The sequence below is a fragment of the Aythya ferina genome (genome assembly GCF_964211825.1).
Source record: "Aythya ferina genome assembly, chromosome: 1".
NCBI lineage: Eukaryota > Metazoa > Chordata > Aves > Anseriformes > Anatidae > Aythya > Aythya ferina.
This window is the reverse complement of record NC_140296.1, coordinates 203,729,883-203,756,591: the sequence shown is the minus strand read 5'-3', so window position 1 is coordinate 203,756,591 and position 26,709 is coordinate 203,729,883. Positions and strand designations below refer to the sequence as shown.

The following is a 26,709-nucleotide window of genomic DNA, read 5'->3' as shown; positions in this document are numbered from 1 at the left end:
ATTTCTGGGCCCGTCTTTCACGGGTTGTTACGGAGGCACATTGATCTGTATTTGCATGCCCAGCTGCCAAAAAGCCTGCTAACAAATTGGGTGACAGACACTCGAAGAGCTGTCTTTTCTTCACATCTCTTGATTTGTAGGGTTGGCTGGAGCACTTGCTGGTTTTTAGGTACAATACCCGGCTTGCCCCGTTCAGGATCTGGCTCTTTACCTCCGCTTGCACAGTCACACATCGCGTCTCCTCCATTCTTTATCTCACGAGTGCGGGGAGCCTGGCTGCTGCCCTCGGCGCGGAGCTGAGCCGCAGCACGTTGGGCTTGCTTTGCTCGGAGCTGAGGGACTGCTGGAACGCCCAGTGGCACACGGACAGCTGCGTTTTCTTGTAAAAAGCAGCACTGCGTGCTGTACACGCTGTAACAACAATACCACTGAAGCAAGAGGTCACATTGATCCACGCTGGAGTTCACCGGTACTACGCTTTGCACTGAGGTCAGTAATGAACTGAAACAACCTTTCCAGCATTTGCTTTTCCTCCTCGCGGTGCCAGCGGAGGAGCTGGGAACGGCCTCCTGGAGTTTTCAGGGAAACTCATTGTTCACGTAAACCCTGGGAAGGAATTTCCCTTCCTTCTTGGCCTGCTAGGTATGCAGTGAACCATTCAGTTTGCTTTAGCTGCATACCATCTGCATTTTATTTTTGTTTTGTTTACTGACTTTCCGCCCGTGTCGGTCCTTCTTTTAGCATGGGTATGTTGTTGTGCAGTCCACCTTTGTCAACAGGGCTCTGCCACTCTTTGTTCGCTCCGAGCAGCCTCGTGTTATGCCAGTTTGGGTTTGGAACAGAGCTCCTCTTGGAAAAAAACTGAAACTGGGGGAAATTCTACCTGTATTGTGCCTGCAGGAGAATGGGCACTGACCGCTTTGATTGTTTGGGGCCGCTGCTGTTTGTCTGGCACGCGTGCAGTTCTGCACTTCGTACTCACATAGCACTGTGTGCAGGGACCTGCAGTCCTTGGGGCGTGCTGCTCGAGCGAGGAGCACAAACCCAGCTTCTTCCTTCTCCACCGCTTGTGGCTCTGCTCAGCATCTGCTTTTACTTTCCCTCCGCTTCTTTCTCCCCTCTGCTTCGAGCTTTGCTGGAAGAATCGCTCCTTCCTGAGATGCCTTTAGCCTCAGTCACTGCTGTTTCATGGCGAAGCTGGTGCCACGAGGAGATCCCAGTCCCACAGCATCAGAGATCCCAGTCCCACAGCACCAGGGCTGTTGGAGCTGGAGGAGCCCCGCATGCAGTTGGGTTTGTGACGTCCCTAAGCAGACCGTTCAGGTGGTGACTTCGCTGTGGCCAAACACCACAGCAGCGATGCTGATTCTGGACTAAACCCTGCTGCTGGAGGCTTTGCAGAGCACCATGCAAGGAAGGTCAGCAGCTCGGCACAAACCCCGGAGGCTGGGTTAGAGGAATGTGACCCTGTGGCTCCAGGACCCAGGCTACATCCGTGCGTTCCTGCGGTGCCGTGGCCAAGCTAATCAAACCAGCCCGAGATGCCAGGAGCTGCCTTTGCAAAGAATAGCATTGTTATTGACGGTTTTTCATTAACCAGGTTGCCCCAGCTTCCTGTTACCTGACATATTTGAGAGTTGACTGTGTTGTATTATGTTGGAGTTCCTTACTGAACTTCATGGTCCAGAAGTTTGGCTGGCTTCTCCTCGGAGATAGCTCCAAGCCGTGTTCTCAGCAGCGTTCACCATCCAAACATTACCAGATTGTTTTGCTAGACAAGCCTTTAGTGTAACACTGATCAAAATCTAAGTCACCGTGTTCTTTCTTCAAAGCTAGGTGAGAATGAGAAATCAGTCAATGTTCACTAAATAAAAATTCCTCCTTCTGTACAGGATTTGCATCCAACAGCACTGTGATGCTAGGCCTGGATGACCACACTGAGCAGAGTTGTCTCCTACCAGGAGTTCTTGCTGTTAGGTAAATCAAAACATGTTTGTTCAGAGGGTGACTCATGGAAAGCTAAGTAAAAGTTTTATAATCGGATCCTTTGGAAATGCTAAATGGCACATCACAATGAAATCGTTAAAGTCTCCTTACATAAATTGTTTATACGCTGCTAATCCTCTTCTCCAGTGAAAAGAGCACTGAGTGGGGCTTTAGTACAGAAAGTAAGTGCGAGCTTCAAGCTACCTGTGCTTCTCTGACCTCTGTGACTGGGCTGAATTTGAGTAAATCTAAAGATCCTACCTGAACCCAGGTGGAAGTTTCTGATGCAGAATACTTCCCAAATCCTTCCTGCTGAGCAGAAGGGATTACACTGACTCTGCAATGGAAGGAAATGGCACGAAATGCATTTTGCTGTCAGTGCTTCTGCAGTGAAATCCCGTCCTTCCTTGCATTGTGCTGTACCTTATTGCCAAAATTACCCTGGGATCCTAATTGATCCTCTCCATTTGCATACCTCCTAAGTCCTCAGTATTCCTTCTCGAATACTTGCCTGCTGAAACCTGGGAGAGACCTTTGGTAACCATTACTTGCTGTGGAGAACAGCTGACACCTGTCAGAGGACTGATAAAGAGCCCTGGACGAGGTAGCCAGCCTGCTGGGAACGAAATAACTGGGCTCAGCTGGAAAAAATTAACCTAAGAGCTTAGGATCTGTCATCTTTCTTGTGGAGTACGTGACAAAGAGGTCTAGCTTTCAGAGGCACTGCAGCTTTATAAGGCATAGAGAAGGTTTGTTGAGTTAACTTGGTAAAAATGTCTGCATTGTGTGTATATCCGGAGGGGGCTCAAGCAGAGGTTAAAGAAAGTTGGGTGAAAACAGACTTTGGGCTACCCAAAGGCTGACCTGTAACTCCAGGAGGTGCAATGACTTAATAAGAGTGGTGTGTGGCTGGGAGGAAGTGTATGTAGTCAAATTTTCCCTCCTACTTCAACATTCAAATGTGGATTGTAAATATAGAAGGTGCTGCCTTCGTCGGGTGACCTTTCCTTGGTACTGCTTGTCCAGTTGCTCCATAGCCTTACTTCTTGAAGAGGGAAATACCAAAAGGTAGCATCGACAGTGCCAGAGTGAATTTGCTTGTAAGCACAACTGGTATTGTGAAATGGAACGAGTGGGGCATAGGGAATTTCCAGATCCCAAGATGAAAATAATTTCAGAGAAGTATAGACAAGTTTGAAGCAGTACCACGGTAAACGAAAGTTGCTAGGTCCTTTTTTTGCTGCCACCCAATTGTGTACTTTTTGGCACTGGAGATGTGTTTTTTTTTTTCACGAGACTGAAAAAAACATGAACAAGCCTGCATGGATTTTATAACACATGATACCTTTATTTCAGGATCACGGGATTGGGGTTGGAAGGGACCTCAGGAGGTCTCTAGCCCGACCGCCTGCTCCGAGTAGGATCAGCTGTCTCTGGCCTTCACCTGGTGCCTTTGCTGTAACCAAACTTTTAAATGGAGTTGTGATTTAGTCTTTGTAGTGAAAAAAATCTCAGGCCGAGTAGAGGCTGCCGATCAATTAATTGAGTTTTAAATCACACTCGTTAATGAAGTACTGTCTGCCTTCCAAGAGCAGCTGTGCCTTTCTGCATGGAGGCGAAGAGGATAAAGGGAAGAACAGACACACCAATCCCAGACTTGCTTTCACCAATCATCCCTGGATGGATTTTCTCCACTTGCCAGTTACACTTAAACTAAATTTTAAGTTATTTCAGCTCTGGGGCCGCTCTCTGAGACTTGTCACAGCCCAAGAGTCAGCTCAGTGAGGTTCAAGGAGCCTGATGGTGTAGGGCTGCTGCGGTTTCAGTGACCATTTGAAGCTTGACACGTGCTCTGCCCACTTGTTCTCAACACGTGTGAGCACCATTGATGAGCATAGTTACAAAAGTGTACACTTCCACGTATTTTTTAATTGCTATTTTGTTCCTTTTGGTATGATGGTGATGAAAAGTACCTAGGCAAGGCTGCCTGCTTCCCTGTGGGCTGCTGGTTTTAGGACAGGCTTGCTTTCTGTCACTGCCCTCTTCAGGACAGACCGTGGCTCATCTCTCATATCTGTGTGTGTCCCTTCTCTTCGTGACCTTCCCTGGTCGCTGAGGCTGTGCCTTCGCAGTCCCCTTACCGAGCCCTCAGCCTGCAGTGCTGCTGAAAGGCACGGCTCCATTTTAATCCCATTTTTGGACCCTTCACGGGGCAGGATTCATGCAGCTGATGGACCAGGTGGCAGGAAGACACACCAGGTTGCCCTGCAGCAGAAATGGGTCTTGCACTGGATTCAGCTGGGCTTGCTGGAAGCGTTGGAGATCTCCTGATCCATCCTTACCTAGCAGAGTGTTTCAGGCAGGTCAGTAGTCTGTATGAGATCAAAGCAAGGTCTGTTGGGACCTTGCTTGGTTGTAGGATTTATTTTTGAAATTCCTTTAAGATCAGCAATAAGGCAGTTACCCAAATTTCGTAAACCTTTCTAAAATCTGATTTCTTGAATCCATGTGTAGACATAACGGACCGAATTCAAGAAGTGGGAGCACACCCCGTGAGGACCAAGTCCCCTCTGGGCCTCCCAGTCCCATGAAAGGTTGGACCCCGTGGTTTTACAAAGTCCCTTCCAGTCCAGGTTGTTCCACGATACAATCGCTGAATTTATTTGATGAAATGGCAATCTTGTGACCCCTTAAACTAAATGGACTGGAGAGAGAAGTGGGAAACTGGATTATTTTTTGGTGTGTAACTGATGGAGCTCAGCAGGACAGGAGAGGAGAGTTCCTGGGTACCAGCAGGGGCCTGTGGAGAGATGTGGGTGCATTTACCGAAGGAAGGAAACCTGTGACACATCTCAGAAGCATCCAGCAGGCTTGGAAGGACAAAAATGCAGCTAATCCCTTTGAAAAGCGGGAAGCTGTGCGTGTTAAAAGCGGTCCTTGCTGCAAGTGGCAGCTCTCAGCACTGCTTGGCACTGCGGCTCGGCCAAGCAGTCTTGGCACAGAACCCGGCCTTGACCAGGAAATGATTTTCTCTGCAGCTCAACGTCAAGGGGAGGCAGCTTCGCTTCTCTTTGAACGCACACCTGGAGAAGGTGGTTTTAAAAATGATTCTGCTTGAGCAAGTTCATAAAAATCTGCCTGGGTGACAATAAATGTTCCTCGGCTTTGCCCTGAACAGCCTCTTCCTTTGAAGTTACTGTGGCTTCTTTGTCTGATGTTTTTGTTATTGGGAGAAATATCTCAAACCCAAAGATTTACAGGGCAACATCCACGTTATAGAAGACCCAGAGGAGAGGAGGAACAAAGTTATAAACAAAAATGAGTGCCCTGATCCCAAGACCAGGTTTACAAGATGAAGGTATTTTTCCCTGCTGGGCTTAGCCCACATTTTCCTGGGTAATGGCAGCTTCATCTCGAATTTAACAAAATCTTTGTTCCTTTCCATTCAGACTCAAGCTGCAGAAGAATTTCTCTTCTCGTTACAATCAACCCTTGGCTGAGGTGGAAAGAAAGGATGTCTGAAAGTCTGTGTTATGATTTCGTTGTGAGGTCAGATAGAAGCTGAGGATGCAGCTGAGAGAATGAAATGTTTAATCTCAGGCTAATTGTAGTGGTAGCTGGCAAAAATAGGCAGTGAATGAGGGCTTTATTGAAACATATTCTCAGGTGTCAGCGTTGGTTTCTGTCAGACATCTAACACACAGCAAAACTGTTTCAGGCACAAATGCAGAAGAGGCTTAAACCTCCCTCAGAAGAGACTCTCAGAGCCAGCAGAAACACCCTGGTAGGGTTTTCTTCCTTGAGTCCTGTTGGTTTTCTTCTCAGCGTTCCTCTTTGCCAGATCTCTTGTATCAGGGGAATGTGTCTTGTATCGGGGCGCAATTTTCAAGAACCATGGGTTCCAAGTTCCTAAGAACCACCTGCAGCAAATGGCCAAGCAGGGAGTAGCATCACTGAGAGGAAGGGGGAGAAAGCTGGTGCTCTGGGGACGTGAAGCCTGCTGTTACCTTTGGTATTATTTCAGCTCACGGCTTGTTTTCTGCTTGCAATAGTTTCATTTTTTTTTTTTGCAGAGTAAATCTGAGGACTTCAGGCTGTAAGTGTGACCGAGGAAAAAAGCACAGCACAGGGAGATTGGGATGGGAAAGTGAAGGGAAAGGGAAAGTGAGGACTTCACTTTGCCCTGCCTCGGTGCAGAAGGAGAGAAGACACGGCCGTAGCTTTCAGCCACAGCAAATGCAAAGATAGAAGTGTGGGTAGGTTGATAAACAGGGACAGGAGCCGTAATTAGTGCTGGGAAAGCACCCTCGTGCTCTCCAGGCCTCCTCGTGGAGCCGCGCGGTGCCAGCCAACGGTGGAGGAGCCACAGGTTGGTGCCAGCGATTCATATCCACTCGGTGGAGTTGCTTTGAGATTTGCAGATGATACAGCTGCTAAGTGCTGTTATTAATGTTTCAAAGCTTCTGGCTCCCGTTTCCATACGTGGATCATCAGCCTGTCTTCCCTTGCCATTTTAAAATAATTGGATGACCTGAATATCTTCGAAGTAGCTGGAGTTGTTGCTCAGGCACAGGCTTTACAAATGAAATCTTTCATCTGATACACTTAATGTTAATTTTCCTTCTGTAATGGGATTCTCTTTACCCAAATTTACATGATGGAGCTTGCAGCCTGCTGGAGATGTTCTCCTCCAGTGCTAAATGTGCCCGAGCATCTCGCAGTATGTGGTGAGAAACACGTAGGTAGCTGCTCGTGTGCCATGCGCCGGGGCGGGCAGACCAACAATGAGGGGTTTGTGCTGTTGTTGCTCCAACAAGACTTCAGAAAAGCGCCGGCCCGCCTGGCTGTCACTTCTGTTGTTGTACTTTGCTCTTGGTGACATCACCGGTGGCAGCTAAATGGAGTGTGTTAATTGTTAGATGCTCTTTGCCCAAGGATGTTGACTTTTCCCAGCACCCAGTCCTACTCAGCCAGTTTGGCAGAAGAAGCTCCGCCAGCCAGAAGACGGCCACTTGGTTACGGGTACTGCTGAGAGAGGAGCCGGTCTGTTCGTGTAAATGGGAGGCAAATAATTAAGGAGAACTAAAAGCCACGTGAATCATCTTTGCGTTTTCACCGTCTCCCTGATGATGACGCAGAGTCAGCTCTGGAATTAAAACCCCTCCACTGTGTTAAAAGTCATTTGAGATGCCTCTGAGATCAGTGCTGTTCTCCAGGATCTGCAAGGTGAGGCTCTCCGAGTGCCTTACGAGTGGTGAGGGATCAGGAGGTGTGATGTGCCGTCACGACAGACGGACAGACAGATTTCAGGAGGGCATAGCCCACACCACGGCACGCACACCGCCCTCAGGACGAGCTCTCAGCACTCAGGCATGAAGAGCTGATGTTAATTTTACCAAAACCTTCCCTCCTGGTCCCTCGGCTTCCTCAGAAGGCTGTCGTGTGCCTGTGGTTGTGTGCCGGGGAGGCCTGGCGGTGAAGTTCAGGGGACTCTCGTTGCTAACCCTTGGTATGTCCAGACCAAGGCGGACTGCCCAGGGGGTTTCCAGATCTGATATTTGAAGCGAAGCAGTGCTGCAGAGGCCAGGGCAGTGTCAAGAGCTTAAACTCTGTGCAGTAATAACCACATCCTCCCCGTTGTCCTTGGGGTCCATCCTCTTCTCAGCCTGCCTCACCGGACAGGGAGAGCTTAGCCCCTGATGCTGTGCTCTAGGGATGGCTCCCCAGCAGCTCCCATTTCATCTTCCTCCCCAAATCATCTCTCTCCATGGCTGTGTCCTCTCCACAAACGTAAATCTAAGGTGACAAATGGTGCTGGGTGGTGCTGAGCTGGAGACTTGCTCGGTAACATCAGTAGGAAATGCAGTCCGGAGCTGGTGGTGCACTTTGAACGTCGTGCCCTTAGCCATGAGATGATTCTTCCTTCCTCATAAACATCCTTCTATTAAAGGAGGAGGATATTGCAGGATGAAATCCACTTTCTGCTTTTTATCTCGCTGTGTTTACTTTCCAATTATTTCTATTAAGAGTGAAAATAGATCAATCGCTTCCTTTGCAGGCTGGCCCGAATTTTTCATCCTCCCTCTCGTAGACGAGGCCTGTGCCGCAGAATTTCATCTGCAAATTGGAACAGGAGAAAGCTTAAAACTCTCAGAGTCATCACGCTAGCTTGTGTTTTTCCACTTCAGTAAGGAGACAGAGGAAAAACGTGCACACTAAATCATTATCAACAAGCTCTCGTTTTCTGAGACACCTTGCACAGCAGCTTAAAGCAGAATTGGAAAGCAGATCCCTTCATTTCCATCGGGCAGGGCTGCGAGGTTCCCGGCTTCCCTTGAACGGGGAAGAGCCCAAGGTAAGGCAGCTGTGTGCAGTCAGGTGAATCGTGCCGTGGAAGTGGTGGTTTCTTTCTGCTGGCCATAAGGGGAGTCCTCGTGGCTAACTGGGACACGTCTGCTCCCTGAGCCTGCAAAAATAAGCGGGGTGAATCCCGGTTTTCCAGCCTGCTCACCCCCTTCCAGTTGGATCACAGCGCGTTGGGTTGTCTCGTTGGCTTCGGGAAAATGTGGAACAGGTTTTCAAGGGTTTTATTTTTAATGCCAAATTTCGCAGTGGGGATTGTAATGATGCTGAGGAAGGAGCCCATCCCTCCGAGCACTTGCAGTTCTCGTTGAACGGCATCGAAACACGGCAGGAGCGTGTTTGGAACAGGCTTGGTGTCATCCAGGGCAAGCCTGCGTTTTGGGACAGCTGACAGCCCATCCTTCCAGCAGCTCTGAAAACAGAGCTCAAATTGCTGTGGTCCTACAAACTGCTGGCTTCATGGGAATAGGAGCTGCACCCATAGTGCATGCCCGAGGGGGCTGGAAGGGCTGAGCTGGGGCTGTTGTACCATGATGTCCTGTGAGGAGCAGCTGAGGGCACTGGGGGTGTTTGGTCTGGAGCAGAGGAGGCTCAGGGCAGAGCTCATTGCTCTCTGCAACTGCCTGAAAGGTGTGGGGAGGTGGGGGTCGGCCTCTTCTCACAGGTAACCAGTGATAGGACCAGAGGGAACAGCCTCAAATTGTGCCAGGGGAGGTTCAGGTTGGCAATGAGGAGACATTTCTGCTCAGAAAGAGCAGTCAGGCACTGGGACGGGTTGCCCAGGGGGGTGGTGGAGTCACCGTCCCTGGGGGGGGTGTTCAAGGAAGAGGTTGGACGTGGTGCCTGGGGACATGGTTTGGTGGTGACATTGGTGGTAGGGGGATGGTTGGACAAGATGATCTTGGAGGGCTCTTCCAACCCTAATGATTCTATTCTATGAATACAAACAAAATGTTTGCCATCAGGTTTCTTGGGTTGTGTGTTCACAATGCCTGGCTGGGCTGCTTCTGCTGGGTGCTGCTGCCCGCGTGGCTTTGGGGGGGAATATTTGCTTAGGGTGACACTCGGTATGTAAATACCCAAATAACACCAAGCTGATGGATCAGGAAAGAGGAGCAGGATTCCTGGAGGCAGGAATGGAGCACGGTGTGGTCCTGCCCTGAAGCTGAGGACAATGAAGGCAGATCCCTGTACATCATCCGTGTAGTTTGGGGCATCCTTCCAGAGCTGAATCCTGCATACAGAGGGAAAACAAAGTTGTTTGCCACAGCACCAGGGTTGAGCTGTTACTGGAAGGGGGAAGGCTTCTTCCATCTGGACAAGAAGTATCTTTGCCATTGCCCTTGGGCTTTTATCAGGAAGATTTCTTTCCTGCTGGAACGCAAATTGCCAGTTGTTTTTGTTCGCTGGCATTAGCGCCAGTTCCAAGGACTTAAGTCGAGCGTTGAAGCCGTAATGGTGAATTTCTAATCCTCTTTTTACCGCAGCTGCAGCGCGATGCCACGACAAGTACCGTGCCCGGGCTGCACCGGCGCCGAGCTGACTTGTTCTTTTGGAGGCAGCGGTGTTGGTCGGGGCAGAAACATGCTCGTGCTCACCAAGTGGGCTGAGGGAAATTAAGGACCTGGCAGCGAGAAGAAGCCAGGAGCCTAAAGGAAGCGGTGCTGCCAAACGCTGCCATCCCTGCCAGGGCCGGTAGCGGGGCACAGCGAGGCGCACGCCGTGTGGATCGCTGCAAGAGGTGGCTTGCCCGCGGAGCTGACTCAGTGGGTCGTGGGCTGCTCTGGTGTTTGCTTCTCTGAGGTGGAGAGCTCGGGTCCACCGCTGTTGGGATGCAGAGTGCTTGGCCCTGGTGGAAAAGCTGGGTTTTCGGGTGAAAAAATACAGTGCTGGGGCTTGGCCTGTTGGTAGGTTGTGCCCTGAAAGCTCGCCCTGCCATCAGTTGATGTTAGCGGTGTGCTGGAGAGGTGGTGAACTGGTTTTGGGTCTGGTTTTGGGCTCCCTGGGGTCTTCCAGCCTCCTCCATCTTCCTGAGCACAGTGAAAATATTTGGAGTTTTATCAATGCCAGTGACCTGGCTTTTCAGGCAGGAAAACAAATCGCTATTTCGAGAATTTTAAAGCATGCAGGCAGCAGATAAGGTACAGCTCGGGTGATACCCAGCCACATAGGTTGCTTTCCTCTAATTGCAGCTCTGCAGGCTACACGTGTCAGCGCTCAGGACTCGAGCAGTGCCCTCCCGTGTGCTCACCTTCTTACCTTGGTTGCCTGCCTGTCGTCCTTCTCCGGCTGCCCCCGGTATCATTTTACCTGTACTTTTCCATCCCGGCTGAGGGTAGCGGGATAAACACGGTGTGATGCAGAGCAAAGTCTTACCGTAGTTTCGCAGAGATGCCAAGAGCTTCAAACGTGCCATCTAGTGGTGTAAACACAGCACTCCCCGTCAAGGAAACCCCCCAAAATCCACCCCCTCGTGCTCATTACTTCTGAAATATTCCCTTGTTCTGGGCAGAGGTAAGCGCTTAAAAGTTTCTGCTACCCCATCGGTTTTTGGAGTGCGTGGAGTGAGCTCCTCGGGGACTTGATAATCAGAAGAAGGAGCAGGGAATTTCTTAGGCTGTTCTACGAAGTTTATGCTAACTCGAGAGCTCTGTGCTTGCATATCGAGAAAAGAGTTTCTGCTGGTGGTGCCTCCCCTTGGAGGAACCAAAGGGAGTTTGCAAACCAAATGAATCTTAAGGTTAAAACACTTTGGTTTTGGTAGGGAGAGGGAGATGATAATTGGGTGGTCTGTAATCATACAGTGATTCATCAGCTGTTGCAAGAAGCCCTCCCTTTGCAGATCAGAGCTAGGATGTTGACCGCTGCAGCTTGCAACCTGATTTCATCCTCCACTTGGCTAAAGAAGGCTGCAGCGAATTGCAAAAGACTCCAAAATCTTCCTGAAAGCCATCCCTCATCACCGAGATAAGCACAGGCCCTACAACGAGGAGCGTTAAAAGGCACGAGGCTCATTCCACCCTTGCGTGTGCGCGATGAATTACGGTCTGAATCCAGCCCAGCAGGAGTGTTTGTCCTTACTCTTATCTCCGGTCCGAGCTCTGGCACAGAATTGGAGTTGCGCAGGTTGGGCTTTGTGTGCTTGCTGTTCCTAGGGTTTTTACCTAGAGGTCATCGTGTCCTTTGTTACAGCAGGCAAGTTCCTTTCTGTTGGGGTTGGGTTATGTGATCCATCTGCTGTAGCTACCAGAGGAAGGCAGGAGAGCGTTCCTGTGCTCCCTCGCTTGCCCCTCAGGTCATCTTTTGCAGAGCAGGGCTGGAACTGAGCCTCTCCGATCGGATCCTGCAGCTTCCTTTGTGTGTGCTGCTGGTGTGTAAGCACGTGAGACCAAATGGAAAATATAAAAAAAAAAAAAAGAAAACGCAAAATTTCCAGCACTGGGCTTGCAAACTGCAAATAATATTATGGAAGGAAGATGCTTGTAGGGAGAATAAGAGAATTTAAATGTCTAAAAATAGCCAGCAAGCTAAGTGGGAAGAAAACTAAGTGCGCCAGCATTAAATGCTGGAAGTGTGTCTGTCCTAACCCGAGGTCTGCTTATGTGGCTTGGATAAAATGCAGAGGGAGGATTAAGGAGAGAAATCAAACCCTAGGGATGAGCAGCATCTCTTTGGCTGACTTCTCCAAGGACGGTTTGAGTGTGGTGCTGAGCCCTGGGGCTGTGCTCAGCCTCTTTTGGGGTGAGGCTCTGCATCCAAGTGCATGAGCCAGAGCACAGGTACTGCCCGGGGTGTTTCTGCCCAAAACTTGGCAGCTTACAGGCTTCAGGGTCAGCCCCAGAAGGATTTAAAATCAAACGAGACGAGGTTTAGGTCGCAGCTGGGTTAGTCCTCAAGCTGCGACCAGGCTTCCAGCGCTGCCTCCTCCTCCCCAGGCTTTTTGGGTGAGCAACCCCGCGGGCTGTGGGGTGAGCAGCAGTGATGGGGGCACGGTTTGGAAAGCTGCAGCAGGTGGGGGAGGAACAGGGGATCTTCAGAAGGACAAGAAAGCAGCACATCCATAATAATAATAATAAATAGGAAAAAAAAAAAAACAGCCCTGCATTGGGAAAATTCACATCATGCATTTGGAAACAGTTGTCTTTGGATGTGTTTGTTTTAATTATTTTTTTTCAGACTTAGGCGAGTGGTTTAGGTGAGCCATTTCTGCTGCTACCCGATTTTTCTTTCAAGGAACGTGATCTTTTTACGCTAAAAAAGCGGCTGCTTCGTACCTGTCATCTCTTCTTGAATGGGGTTTGATTTTATGGCAGGAAATGTTGGACCGTTCGTGCCAATGGGATGCGGCGCCTGACTTTATGACCGCAGCGCGGGCCTTTTATTAGTCAAATTTAATGTGTAACAGGGTAATTCCATTGCACCTACTACTCTGCTGGCTTGATTTTCTACAAAATAAGTGTCTACTTCCTTGAAGGCCTTACATAAGCATGCACTGGGAACGGGCCCAGCGTGTTCGATCACAATAAAGGAGCTGATTCAGACCGGGCTCTTTCTTAGAAATAGTCGTAAACAAGTTTATATATAGACACTGCTCTTATATACAAAACTCGCTGCAGAAATGCTTCTAAGGACCAGGGCATCGAATATGTGGCATCCGTGAGCAAACCTGTTGTTGTAGCTCGAGGTGAGGTTTAAGAGAAGAGAACATCCCCGAAATCCCGGTGCGTGGAAGGGGCTGAGCTCTGAAGAGCTTTCGGCTTGTGCCAGGAGAAAGGCGTTTGATAAAAGGCTCGGGAACTCGGGCTGGCATCCCACGCATGCAAATCCAGGTGCTGTGCGTGTTACATTTGGGTGTCGGGGTTGTTCCAAGCCGGTCAGGACCAACGTTAGGTGCTTTGATCCCTCGCTTGTGCCCAGTTGTATCGAGATGTGACAGCCTCCTCTCCCTGGAAGTCCCCACTGCTGAGCATCACGCCCTGGGGAACAACAGAGGATTGTCACCTGGGGGACTGTCCTCCCCCTGAACCAGACAGGATCCCAAAAAATCCCAGACAGAGCTCACTGATGGGGTTTTACCTCGAACAGGTACCAGTGGTGTGAGGGCTGCGTGTCCTGAGCTCTGCTGCCGGCTCGTGCTCAGCATCACCGGCTCGGTTCGGGACCAGAGGTGGGAAGCCTCCAGCCTTTGTGATGGATTTTGTAAGGACGGTGCCTCGCCTCCTCCCTAACGAGCTGAATCGTTAAAATATGTTAATGGCAGCAGACACACGAGAAGGGGTGAAGCAATACCCTGACACGTTGAATAATTAGATCATCTCCTGCGCAGGAAAAAACTCGGGTGCGAAACAGGAACAAGAAGAGCCTCCCTCCCCCTCTGCCGAGGCACCAGGTTGGGCTCTTGCTGCGTGCAGAAGCAGGTTAGGCAATTAACATCTTCAGCATTAATTCCTTTTTGTGAAATTCCCGAAGGTCGGAGGCGCACGTATGGGCACTGACGGCCGCAAATCACCTCGCGCTGGGCTGCTGTGTTTTTGGAGAAGTTGGAGGCTTGTTTCGGGTGGCTGAATTGGCGAGCTGCGTATTCGTGATGAAACAAACAACAAAAAAACTGAGCGCTGCTGGCCTGAATTCATAAACAGCACCGTGGTTAATGGGGTTTCCTCGCTGAAACCCTACTGATTGCTGTCCTGAATGGGAGTTAGATAAAGGGAATTTCCTCAAGAGGAGCAGGACGCTGTGGATGCTTTCCTCGTAGCCTTTGTCATTCTGGCAAAGCGGGGCTTGATATTTCTGAAAAGATTGATTGATTTGCAGTAGTAACTGCTTCTAATCTCCGTGATAGCAGCGGGGTGGGAGCTGGCACCCACAGGGTGCCGTGGCAGCGACGAGCAGGCTGGGCTGTGCGAGTTGACTTGTTGATAAACGCAACCCTTGACTTTTTGTTCTCCTCCTTAATCGCTTCCTTCAAAGAGTTAACTTCCCAAGCAGCCACAGATCAGTTCTCTCTCGGTTGTTTTAATTATTCTTCTCCTCACGCACGGTGAAGGTCTCGTGTTTGTGAAACGTCTCCTTTTATTTTTTCTGTGTGTGTGTCCCCTTCCCTCGCCGCTCCGGTGATGCTGGCATCGCGCGGGGTGAGCCGGCCGCGGTCGCGTCCTTTTTACCCACTTTCCCCTTTTTTTTTCGAGCACCCTCGGGGGTGACACGAGCGCTCCTCTGCGTGGGATTTCGGCGAGGGAGAGGCTCTTGCGGGGGCCTCCACGTGCTCGCAGCTGAGCAATTTCCTTTTGTCCCGCTGGCAGGTGACTCAAAGCAGGAGCGAGCAGCTGGCCGCGCCGTTAGCCGGTGGCCGCAGCCTCGGGAGATGAGTTGTGGAATTTCCATCCAAGTCGGGATTAGGCTCAGGAGATGGCAGCGGCACAAAGCACGCCGGGGGACAGCAGGAGAAGAGGAAATCATTCACGGCGACTCATCCTGTGGTTGGGTGATTCAGGGGGTCTGCTGGTGGTGGTCACAAAGGCACGTGGCTCAACTGCAGCGGCTTTTGTGTGCTGCGCAGGATGCAAACGGTCTCCGAAAATTAATCCTGGCCTTTTGGATTTTTGTCCGGTGAATTATTTCCAGAAAGGAGTTACTGTATTTTCTGGAACGCATATTGTGAAATTCTTTTCTTTACAGTGGGCGAGTTTTCAGCTGGTGATTTATCAACCAAGTATTTTACAGGATCGTAGTTAAAGGCTCTTTTTAAAGAAGAAAAAAAAAAAATAAATCCTGTGCAATAGGGAAAGCAAAAGCATCTCGGTTTCCAAATGATGGAGGAATAACCGAAAGAGCTCGTTCTTGGAATAGGAGCTCCATTGGCACTCGGTGGTGATTTCCTGTGCATTTGCTGCGAGAAGCACTCGGTGATGTGAGTAGGTGGTACTAAAGGGTTATTACGAAACCAATTTTCAACCAGACGTTTTGAGTCATGGATCGGGAAGAAGGCTAGCAGCTCCGGAGCTCTCTCTTTGTTCGAGCAGCGCGCCTGCGAGGCACAGGCAGGATGCTCCCGGGACGGAGAGGGGACAGGTTTGGCACCGGGACCCTGCCCTTCTTCTTCTTCTCCGTGCCGCCGCGCGCCCGCGATGGGTTACGGGGCTGGAGGAGCCGGGAGCAGCGGGCAAGGTGCACGGTGAGCGCTTCCCTGCCTGTGTTTTCTTTGTAAGTATTTGCTCGTGGCTTTTCCCAGCCGTGAGAGACAAAATGGAGCTGTGTCAGGACGGATGCCTGCGCCAGGGCGAGGTGGTTTTTTTGGGAGCCCGCTCGGTTCTGTCCTGCGAGCAGCTGAGCTGCCGCTGGCAGCAGACAGTTGGCTTCTCCATCAGGCAGGGGAACAAAAAAGAAAAAAAAAAAAAAGAAAGAAAGAAAAGGGGGCGTTTAAGGGAATTGGTCTGGCTCCTAAACCGAAGGAATTGTTGACCTACTGACTCAGTTATGAAGAATTAGGGAAACAGTCTTATTGTGGTTTCTTTTGTTGGTGGCAGATTCAGAAGGCGTCTGCGAGCGGCCGGGCAGGACTAGCACAGGAGAGGTGCTTCTGGTACCTGCTGCCTCTCGCCTGGGGCTTGTGCCAGCAAGGAGCCGACCTCACATCACACCTGGGCTCGATTTCGGATGCTTCTCCTGGCAGTGCAGGGGTAAGTTTATGAACTTCTCCTTTTCAGTGCTAAGATGCTATCTTACTAAATGGCATGGAAAGAAATCTCTTTCCAGCTGTGCGAGCGTGGTGAGGTGTATTCGTTCTCCAGCAGAGCAGCTCTTAAGAGAATCGCTGGCTGGCCTGTGCGAGTTAAGGAGCCTGGAAATCAGGGGGCAGGCTTGGATCAGGGTGGCAAAACCAATCCCAAATGGCTTTTCCCTCCCCACTTCCACCTGCAGACCTCTGCTGATGGGGGTGCTAAGCATCCTCTGTGCCCGAGCCGTGGGATGGGACCATCCCAGAGGCCCTGCTGCTCTCTCACATCCCTGATAGTCGTCGCTGAATGAAGCAGGGCTTTGGTTTGCTTGAATTTCACATGAAAATCGGATGGCCGTGCCTGGAACTTAATGATACTTTTCCTGAAATAACGCCTAGAATAGAAACGTTATTTTGAAGTGGCTTTTTAAATCCCAAGAAAAAGGCTACCAATTAGTGGTTTCTCAAAAAAAAAAAATAATTAGAATTAAAAAAATGATTAGCATACTGTTGGCTAGAAGGAATCCCCCTAGCTGGTGGAGCTGGCTCTGGAAATCGTGCTCTCTGGATCTGCTCTCGACTGCCACAGGTTTGGGGCTGGTTTTTGGAGGATAGGGCTCTTTTGGGGCAGTGATTATTCCTAGCTGTCCGGCCAATAAAGCGAGGATGGTGATGTTTAACTTCACCTTCTGTGCTTTATCAGCATCATCGCTCTGCTTTCCTTTTAAAGAGGCTGTGGTGTGATGCTGTAGCTTTTTGCTTCCCAGCAAATCGCGCTGCACGCATAGATGGCAAGAAGATAGGGAAGGCAGAAGAGAGCTTGCTGGATTTATCAGGCTCGGTGGCACATCTCCCGTGCAGACAGCAGCTGCAGTAAGTGGTGCTGTGTGCTGACAGACGCAAGGATTTCACCGAGGGGCAGCTTCCCTGCCCGGGCTGGGTGACGCGAGGACGTTTGGCTTTTCCCAACCCTTTCGAGGCGTGAGTTTGCAGCACGGTGCTCGGGAACCTTCCCCCTTTTTTCCTTCTTTTTTTTTTTTTCCTGCAGCGTGGAGGGCAGCACCCCCATCACCCATCCCCACGGAGCTGGGAAGGAGCCCAGGGGCTCAAAAAAAAAAAAAAAAAAAGGAAGGTTGAGCATTGTGCTGAATTTCCTTTCCTTAAGTGCTTCCTTTGGATGGCAGGAGAGGAGCTTACGTGCGCGGCAAGTTTCTAGTGAGCAGTTGCGCCGAAAGGAGTGGGAGGCAGGGTCAGGGAAGAGTCACTCGGTTGTTATGTGGGTGTGAAAAGCCTCTGAAAAGGAAAAGGCGGAGGAAAATATTTCACTTGAATTAAACAAATAAGGGAGAATGTTATATGAATTAGATATTTAAAGTTAGGTTCCTGCCAAGTATTTTTGTGAATTAACTGCATGTCTTCTGAAGATCATTTATTTAATCGTAAGCTTATCAAAATGTTCTTAAAATCGAATGTGTTTGGAAAAAACAAAACCGAAACAACAAAAAAACAACCTTCCCACCCCCAATTCTTTTTTTCTTATCGTTTCAGATAGAGAGAAAGGCAATTGCAGTTTTTTATAGCCCCGAACTTGTTAACTGTTAAACTTAAATTGAAGCAAGGGATCAAATTTCTCCCTCGCACCGGAGCAGTTCCATTTACTGAGAAATCACAGGCAGGACCCGTTTAAGGAGAGGCAATTTTAGATCTGCAGTTAATGGCTGTGTACCCACCTGCGGGGCAGGGGAGCTGCTGCTGCTTTGGGGAGCTGGCTCTTCCTGTCTGTTCACTGCTAGGGGTGGCACGGACCCAAATTAATGGGAAAAAAAAAACTGTTCTGCAGTTTGAACGCTGATGGTTGTTTTTTTTTCACGTGTGTTTGTAGTATCTCCGATTGTTTCTTGTTTTTAAAATGCTGCCTAATAGAGAGGAGAGAACCTAAAATACATGGTGCAGGGATTACTTCTTTTTTTTCCATGCTTTCTCTGATTATCTTGACCGAAAAAAATGCAGCCCGTGGAGGCTGGTATAACTACACTTCCTCTCTGATACAGAAAACTGCCTGCTTATTGCATTAGTAAGTGCAAGACTTGATGATTAAAAAAATAATACTAATTACAAAACAACACCTTTATCATAAACCATATCTTTCTCAGCACGAGTCATAAATTGCGTATCAGGAAAACACTAAAGCAGCGTGACGTGAGATAGGCAGGTGTGTAGTGTGATTTCTTTCCCTAACACATCCGAAGGCTTGATGTTTGAGGTGTGTGCAGTGTCTTGGTGGCATCCACGTGTGCTGACTTCTGAGGGATTCCCTTCTGAAGGTGTGCAGGCACGGTAGGGAGGCGTTGTTGGTTTTGCTCTTTGCATTGTGTTGTAAATTTGGGAGCTCAGCTCTTCGTGGCCCGTGGCAATCCAAATGCAGAGTTTGTGGCTGGAGTTTGCATAGAAAACGGGCGAGCTCGAGCTCGAAATTGGAGCTGGAAGAGGAGAGCGCTTCCTCTCGTATTGTTCTGCTGGAATCAGGATGCCAACATTTAAACAAAAATAATGCATTGAGCCAAAGGAAAAGGTGTGCATACCAGCAGTGTGGGCTCTGAATAGGAGCCGTGTGCTGCTGGGAAGTTGCAGGAGCTGTGCACGGGGATCTCTGGAATCTACCTGCTGGCTTTCCTCGCTTCCCATCCATTTCCTTGTGGCCTGGGCTGCCCGCAGGCAGTGCTGCCCTGCCAGGCTGTGAATTTAGGGGTTTTCTGGCACGATTTGTGCTCGGAATCAAAGATTGCTCACCCGAATTGTAGCTTTAAGGACCTAAGAGGCTACTGAAACTCCCTGTGTGACCTGTTATTACAGGCTCCTGTACGTACACCTTTATTGCCAAAACATGAGGTTGGCAGAAGTGAGTCATAACCGTGAACATCTCCAGCTTCGCTCCTTTGATTTTCTTTTATCCACCAAAAATAAGAATATTTCCAAGAATACAGGTAGGTATGCGCTGTTCTCCTGTTAGGGCAGAGCTCTCACTGGCTCTTCGGTCTATTTACATAGCTCGTAGGATCTATTTTGAAGCTTTAGTATAAAAGGAGCTCTGTATACATTTTATCTAATCTTCAGCGCAGTAGGCATGAGCAATTCCCGGGGTAGGGATCAGCGTGTAGGGCTCTGGCCCTTCTCCTGGGAGTCTCTTTCTCATGGAGTCATACTTGCCCTGCAGTGCTTTCTCTCTCCTCTTTATGGCTCTGTGGATTTTGAATTCCTCTCCGCGCTGGCACCGCTCCACCAGGAGGGCAGGGAGCAGCCTCAGCTCAAGGTCTGCCCGAAGGCTGCTGCTTCGAGGACTGTAGGAAGGGGAATCTACAGGGGGAGAAGTGCCCAGCTGCCCAGGTGAGCCCTCACCCTTGGATTACTCTTTAAAGTCAACGTTATGACCAGTTTTGGATGATGTCTTTGGACCATGATGTTTACATGTTGTCTTGCAGTTGATGTTTTAGCGTGACCTGAGCGTACCGAGCAGGATTTGCTGTGCAGATTTCACGTGTGGTCTCAGGGCTGGCTTCTTCCTAGGCCAGCACTGCTGACCACGTGGCCGTGAGGTGAGCTGGATCATCTTCCTGCTCTGGTTGAAAATCAGATTTTTCTTCCTCCTTTTTGAAGGGAAAGTAAGGTTTTGGCTTTCCAAACGGATCCAAGCCATTGCATAGCTGCATGGCCACTCGTGCTGATGATGAGGTAGGAGGAGGAATCACAGCCAGAAGCACGGGAGAAGGTGGGACTATCCCTTTCCTTGACACCTACATAAAAATTAAATTCAGCACAGCCTGATCAGGAAACTGCCCCTCACCTCTCTCAGATTCACAGTGGAGCTCAAGCTAGAGCTAAGGGCTGGCTTTGTCAGGTGTAGACACACATTTAGTGAGCCTTGGCCTCCAAAACATGCACCTATCCATTTTTAGTCTTCCCTCTTCTCCACTGGCACCTGGATTTTAGGTGTCTCTGTTTAATTTGAGCATCCATGTGCATCGAGTACTCAGTGTACTCCTTCAGTACACCAGTAACAGAGCTGCTCCTTTCCATTTTCTGTCCCGAAGGTGCAGAAGTACTTGAGACAAGGGCTGGCACACCTCTTGTGTGGTGTCAGAGGAGTCCCTCCAATGCTACCATTTCTAGTCACCAGCGTAAATAGTACAGAAGGAGTATTTGTAAAGCCTGATAGGCTCGTGGCACTTGGAGATTGACCGTGTTTTTTCAAACAGCATCACAAATTGTTCTTTTTGTTGATGCTTCTCCCAGGCTTTGCCTTTGGATTTGTAGGATTACAAATCCCACAAATCGTACCCTGTCCTCATCAGAGTCAGGGCGGAATTCTTGTTGTCCAGGAAAAGAACAATAAAAGATCCCAGACCCAAAAGAAGACCCAGACTCCAAAGAAGCTTTCAGGGCAGAGGTGATTCAGGTAGAGGGATTCTAGCAGACACGTAGATTTCTTCATGTCATAAAGAATTATCTGTTTATATTCCTTTTTTCTGCTCTGGAGGTTCTTTTGCTTCTGTAGTTTTCTTGTAAACTTCTCTATTCTTAACATTTTTCTTGTTAGAACCCAGTTTTCTTGCACACATGCTTTAAAGATGAAAGTTGTGCTCGTGCTCTATCTGCTCTTGAGCTTTCTGCTTTCTGCAGGTAAGCTCACCTAATAACTTGGAAACAGCAAAGCACATGATCAGAGAGCACATGATCAGAGACCCTACCTGGTATTTAATCAAGAGGGAGGATTTTCTCAGCCCGAAAATCAGGGGTAAATACTTGAAAATGCCTTTTAGGATGGATCCAGTCCTGCTAACACTTATTGCATGCATGAGTAAAGTTATTTGCATGCATAAGCAGTGACAGAGTTGAACTCTGCATCATCAGATCCGCTGTCAAAAGTTGACCCTAGGCATTTTGTGCGAACGATGATGATTGTCTCTTTAATTACTTAAACTCTGTTTTGCCTGTTTCGGAGAGCGATACACAACTCTGTAATTACTGCCATTCACATCAGGCTCCCTAATGGCAACGCCGTGCACGACTTCGAAGGAAGGCGGCGTGGCGTAACTGCAGCACACAGACACAAGGGCATCCTTTTGGTGGAAGACTTTGATTATCGCGTTATTATCAGCCGATTGAGCTGGTGCTGAAGTTTGCCAGCCCTCTGGTAAGTGCTCCTACGGAATTACAGAGTCATAGATGTTAGAGATGGAAAGTGCATTAGATCATCCAGACCGTCGTCCTGCCAGGACTTGTTTTCTGCTGCATTTCTTTTTTTTTTTTAATTTGCTTCTGCGGTTTATGGCTAGAGATACTCTAAGAACTTGGCCTTCCACTTCGATCTGCTTTTCCACCAAGTTTGATGGTGAGATTTTTCTTTGCCTGATCTTTGGCCTAAATTTTTCCGTTTCTTTGTTTCACCACATTGTTTCGAGTCTGCGGTCTCATCTTGCAGCAATTCTTCCCTCCGTGATGTTAACAGCCTGCAAATATGAGCAGAACAGTATTTGGGGCTCTTGAATATTAATGTATCCCTTACCTAAGTGCTGCACCTTCAGATCTTTAGGATTTGGGGAAAAAAAATCTGATTAAAGATAGGTTTTAAACTGAACTGCTAATAGGATAATTTCTACAGTGTATATTTTATTCCAGGATAAGAGTGGTCTGTGCTGGTGTCACTTGAGAAATCACTGAAAGTTACCTGAAAAGGCCAGATTTACTCTGGAAATGTTTTTTTTGGGGTGGGGTTGTTGTGCCAGTGTAAATAAAGTGATTTTTAACTCTGTTGTGGCATTTAGGCTGTGGGGAAGTCATCCTGTGCTGGCAAGTCTGCAGAAGGCGTTGCAGGGAAAAGGAACGAAAGGAGACGTTTCAGTGACAGAAATGGTGGAAGCTGTATTGTCGTTACCTGCATCTTCATTTTTTCCCTCTTTCCATTATCCTCTCTCGTTCTCAGAACCACGTTATAAATACTGTTTCTTTTTAGAGTTGTGCTCATCTTGGTGGGATCTGGGGGTTGTTTGCTTGTTGTTTGTTTCTCAATGCTTGGTCTTCGCTACCAGAAGTCTCGGGTGCCCAGGCAGGGTCATCTCCACAATTTCCAGTGTCTTCACCACAAAGAGCTTGACCAACACCCCCCAAAATAAATATCCTTGGCCATAAGGAAGACAAATGGGCATTGTTCTTGCTCTCACCCCATGAGAGAGTGGCCGGTTTGGGTTTGGTGTGAGCTGGCCCGTGGCCACGCTGGCCTGAGCCAGACCATTCAAAGAGTAGCCTACGGTCATACCCCGGCGCCTTTAGCCTAAATCTCTGGTTTCTGAAGCATTTTATTCCTGTTCTCATTGCAGAATGCCCCAAATGATGAGAGGGTTGCGTTGCAAGCCTCCAGAGAAGACTTTTCGGTTGCCTTCCTTAAAGCCACCTAAGAAGCTCGACGCAGGGTAGGGATGTTGATGAGAGAGGTGAGGACAGGAATATTGCAGGAGGCAAAATTACTATTGCCGAGTGGTTTGAAGGTATTTGAGGATGGGATTGTGTAACTGAATGGGGAAATGAATGAGAAACATGTAAAGGGGTGGGTTAGTGAGTGAGTAAGAGAAAATGCGAGTGGGCGGGTAATTAGACTGGCAAGTGCGAGAGGAGGTAGGAGTGGGTGACTGGAGGGGTAGGTATGTAGCAGGAAGGTTGAAGCAGCTTCATGGGTCGGCTCCATGACAATACCTGAAGGAAGGGGAAAAATCATCCCCCTCCAGGCATGTGGACGAGTTGGGTGCTGGTGCAGGCACTGCACTGTGCTCAGCGGAGGACCTCGAGACCTCGGTTGCTTTCCAGCAGCCTGCTGCAGCTCGTGGGAGGGCAGGTCGTTGGCTCTGCCAAATAAAAGTCCGTGTGTCTGTCTGCGTGCAGCCAGCTTGGCCTTGGTCATGAGTCTGTGTGCTGCTCGTGGTCATGCAGGAATATGTAAAACCTTTACTATTTGAAGGTGGTTTTGGCTCTGACAAAGTCACGGAGAAACCACATGAACCCAGCACACGCCTGAGCACATCTGGAGCGCTGCTGGTCGTGGTGGACGTTGCCAGCAGTGGAAACAGCCCAGAGCTGCAGGTGGAAGGAGTTAGGTGGCAAGTACTGCAGAGCCCCAGCCTCTGCTCCCACCCCGCTCGTGTCCAGGTGGCTTCTGAAGCTCTCCAAAGAGGGGACACCACAGCCTCAGGGCTCCGGCACCCACGTGGTGACCTTCCTCATTGGAGAACCTGAGATAAAAGGTACAGAAGTGACAGATGAGGTCAAAGTATGAGCGTACAACGCAGCATTACAGCATCTCCCAAACCTGAAACGCATTTCTTTGCAATGAATGAAACATGAAGTTGCAGTCACTTAAAATAATTATCAAACCTTGGCTGATGACTTTCATTAGGATCTTTTACCACAACCGGTGTCAGGCTGGCCATAGCTCACTGTGACTAATCAGTAATTGTTTGTAATTTACCATGGCAGAGTTACAGCCCCAGCTGTGACCTTTTCCTAGCCGGGTACAGTCGGGCTATTGTTGAAGGTAATGGCTCCACTATCCCGTTAAGTTACTCTAAGTTGTGTGTGGTACATTTTCAATATTTATTGTAAGAAAGCAAGTCCTTTTGAAGTCCGCATAGAGGTGAATGACTCCTGCAGGAAGTTACAGGCTTTATCTTAGCTGCCCGAAAGGTGTGTGTTTGCTAAGGAATAACTAACACGTGGTGCTGTACCGAAACATCCTGCTGCAGACCTGGCCCTGCTGCTTTTTGCATCAAGTAACCAGGCAAGGTGAGAGTTACCCCTTACTGAATCTACTTTTTGGGGAAAACTGCATTGGTTGCACATGGATGTAAGGGCAGGATGAAGACCAAGCAACCTGCTGTAAGGAGCATGGTGACTCCGTGGTTGTCATTTCATCCTACACGGGTGGTTTCAGCCCATGGTGTGCTCTGGAGGCAGCTCTGGGAAGGGGGACCCAGCCCAGCACCACGGGGTGTTTGCTACTGCCTGCCAGCAAGGTGCCTGTTCTCCTTGCGGGGCACAAACTCCCTGCAGCTGGGTTATACTAGCATCTGGGACAGGCATCAGAGCATCTAACTCCTCAAACCATCCCCAGGGAGAAATCTCATCTTCAAATCCACCACCTGTTGCACAGCAAAACTCCTCCAAAGCTTGTAACTGCAGCCGGGCGAGCTCATGCAGCAGGCAGCGTGCTTTTTCTGTCAAACCCAGAAAGCGTTCGCTGCGCTTAAGCAGATGTCGTGCTGTTAGAAAGAAACCAGATCTCGTGCTGCTGTTGAAATGCTGTAGTAACCGTGCTGCGAGGTAAGGTGCAGAGGAACGTGGGGGTGTGTTTAATGCAAGCCTGCTGGGCTGTGGATCTGTCAAAGCCCAGGATTTGCATTACTTACATAAGCTCAAATCACAGCGTTTACACGTGCTCGGTGTTTTAGGAGCTGCAGGAATTGAGTGGCTGGGTCAGAAGCACTGCTCGCACTTGCTGACAGTGGGATTGCACAGGAGCTGTTGTAGTACTGACAACTGCAACCCTAGCTAGGAGCTCGTTTGCTGTTACGCTTGGTGCTAAGGCTCAGAACAACAATCGTAAGAGCAGCGTGCGCCTGCGATGGAAATACAGATAGTCATCAGATTTCTGAGAGTACGTAGGAAAGAAAACCTTGAAGTTTCCTTTCTGTTTAATTAATTGTTTGTTTCTTTTTTGTGGGTGACAAGGTTACAGAGCATTCGTAATAAGCATGCTTCGTCTTTTGCCATTTTTTTCCATATGGGTGTGTGCTTCCTTTTCATTATGTTGTTTTTCTTTCCTTTTTTTTTTTTTTTTAAAGCAGCCACTCCTTTCATTTTAAGCATAAGAAATGAGCTGCTTTCGGAGCAGAAAACAAGTTTCATAAACATCGCGATTCTGATCCTTCTAATCCTTATTACCTGTAGGGGCAGGTGCAGGAAGCTACGACAGGGAAGGAGGCTTACTAATTTTCTCAAGGCTTGGGATTATGCAGTGGAGCAGAGGTATTTTAGACGCTACGGAGAAAGTTCACAACAACATGGTCAAAAGGTGCGTTGCTCAGAACTACATCCCCTTTGCTTGGCTTATCTCACTTCGATTTTTATTTCACTTTTGCCCCGTAGAGGTCTAAGCCTTTCCAGCTATCGTTCTAAACACTAAACGGGAGTAGGTGGCCTAAAGTCTACGTATTATCTTAATTGTTTCCTGCTGTTGTAAAGTAGATTTTATTTCTGGCGATATTATCTCTTAATACTTTCATTACCGGGCTTTTTCTGTTTGTTTGTCGAAGGGACACACTCAAGAGAAAGTGAAGGGAAATGCTCACTTGATCTCAGGAAAAAAAGAGCAAGCAGTTAATGCTGGTAGCTGTATTGACTGTAATCCTGAGGTAGCGTCCATAGGAAAATGGCCAGACAGCTTCAACAAGAAGTAAGAATATTCTTAGCGCGCTGAAACTGTTTAAAATGCTGAAATGGGAGTAGGGCGAGGAGGGTGGTTTAAAAAAAGCAAAACAAACAAAACAAAAAAACAAAACAAAAACAAAAGAAAACAGCACCCGTCCCTTGTGATTCTCTGGTTTTGTCTGAGTTGTTTTTTTTCCTCGCTACGATCAGTCATGTGTGTGAGTTGTTTGCTGCCTTAAGACTGCAGCTACGTGCAAGATGTATTTGCCTAGTATTAAAATTGTGTGTGTAATAATATTTTGGTGGTGCTTGCCATCTGGCAGATCCGTCGCACACCTTTGTATTAAAATCTGTGGCTCCCTGTTGGCGTGTTGCTGTGTTTTATGGATGGAGACTGCAGTGCACGGACTTGTTAGGTTGCAGTTCTGGTCTGAGGAATTGTTCCGAGCTTCCTACTTGTTGCCAGAAGTACGGTTTCACTCTTCTGTCTTGCTGGGCCCCGTAGGACCAATCCATTTGTGGGCAAACACTTCGTCTGCTTAAAAAAATACACGGTTCATTTCCTAGAAGAAATGCTGGCCAGCTAACACAGAGTAAGAGATCCAAGTGCCTGCTTCCCCCGATGGTTCAGGAGATGCTGGAAGCTTTGTGGTTCTGATCCAGAAGTGTATGTAAATCACGGTCAAAAATGATCTCAAGGTGGTACGCCCGTTAAAAGCTGCGTACAAATACTTCTCTCTTGAATGAAGTTAATAAAATTGGGTCAGAGAATGGGATAATCATGATAAGGAAAATCGGAGATGAACTTTTCCAGTCTCAAAATCTGTAACCGAGCTGTTGTTGCTTAAGCAGTATTACTATTTTTTTAAAGAAATAAATCAGCTTTCTGTGCTGCAGGAACACCTTTAGAAAAGGGCTTCTGAGCTGCTCGAGTTTGTCAGATACATTTGCTTCCATTTCTGGCACGTACTGACTAATGAATTTCCATTTTGAGCGTAGAGCCGTCCTTTAAAAGACCGGGTTTTTGAAGTGCTCGGCAGCAGACAGCATCTATGAGCTTAATTCCAGCTCGTGGTGGCACCTTCTGGATACTGAGCAATTGGGAAATTTCACCTGTCACTCGGGGAATTGATTGAAAGTTGATTTTTTTCCAGAACCTGGCATGCTCC

The 26,709-nt window shown here is 48.6% G+C and overlaps 1 protein-coding gene and 1 long non-coding RNA gene across 2 annotated transcripts in view; both read left to right on the top strand.

Moving 5' to 3' along the window:
- LOC311430759 (uncharacterized protein) overlaps positions 1–26,709 on the top strand; it is a gene marked incomplete at its 5' end in the record, with an annotated part of 120,946 nt that overhangs the window by 77,317 nt on the left and 16,920 nt on the right. The window contains one exon of the mRNA XM_084507597.1: positions 15,876–16,028. Coding sequence (XP_084363723.1) covers positions 15,876–16,028 — 153 coding nt within the window. The remainder of the gene's footprint in view (positions 1–15,875; positions 16,029–26,709) is intronic.
- LOC311433823 lies at positions 2,748–6,263 on the top strand. Its single transcript, XR_014690973.1, has 3 exons — positions 2,748–2,907; positions 3,343–4,349; positions 4,501–6,263. It is a non-coding gene; the product is annotated as an uncharacterized lncRNA (long non-coding RNA).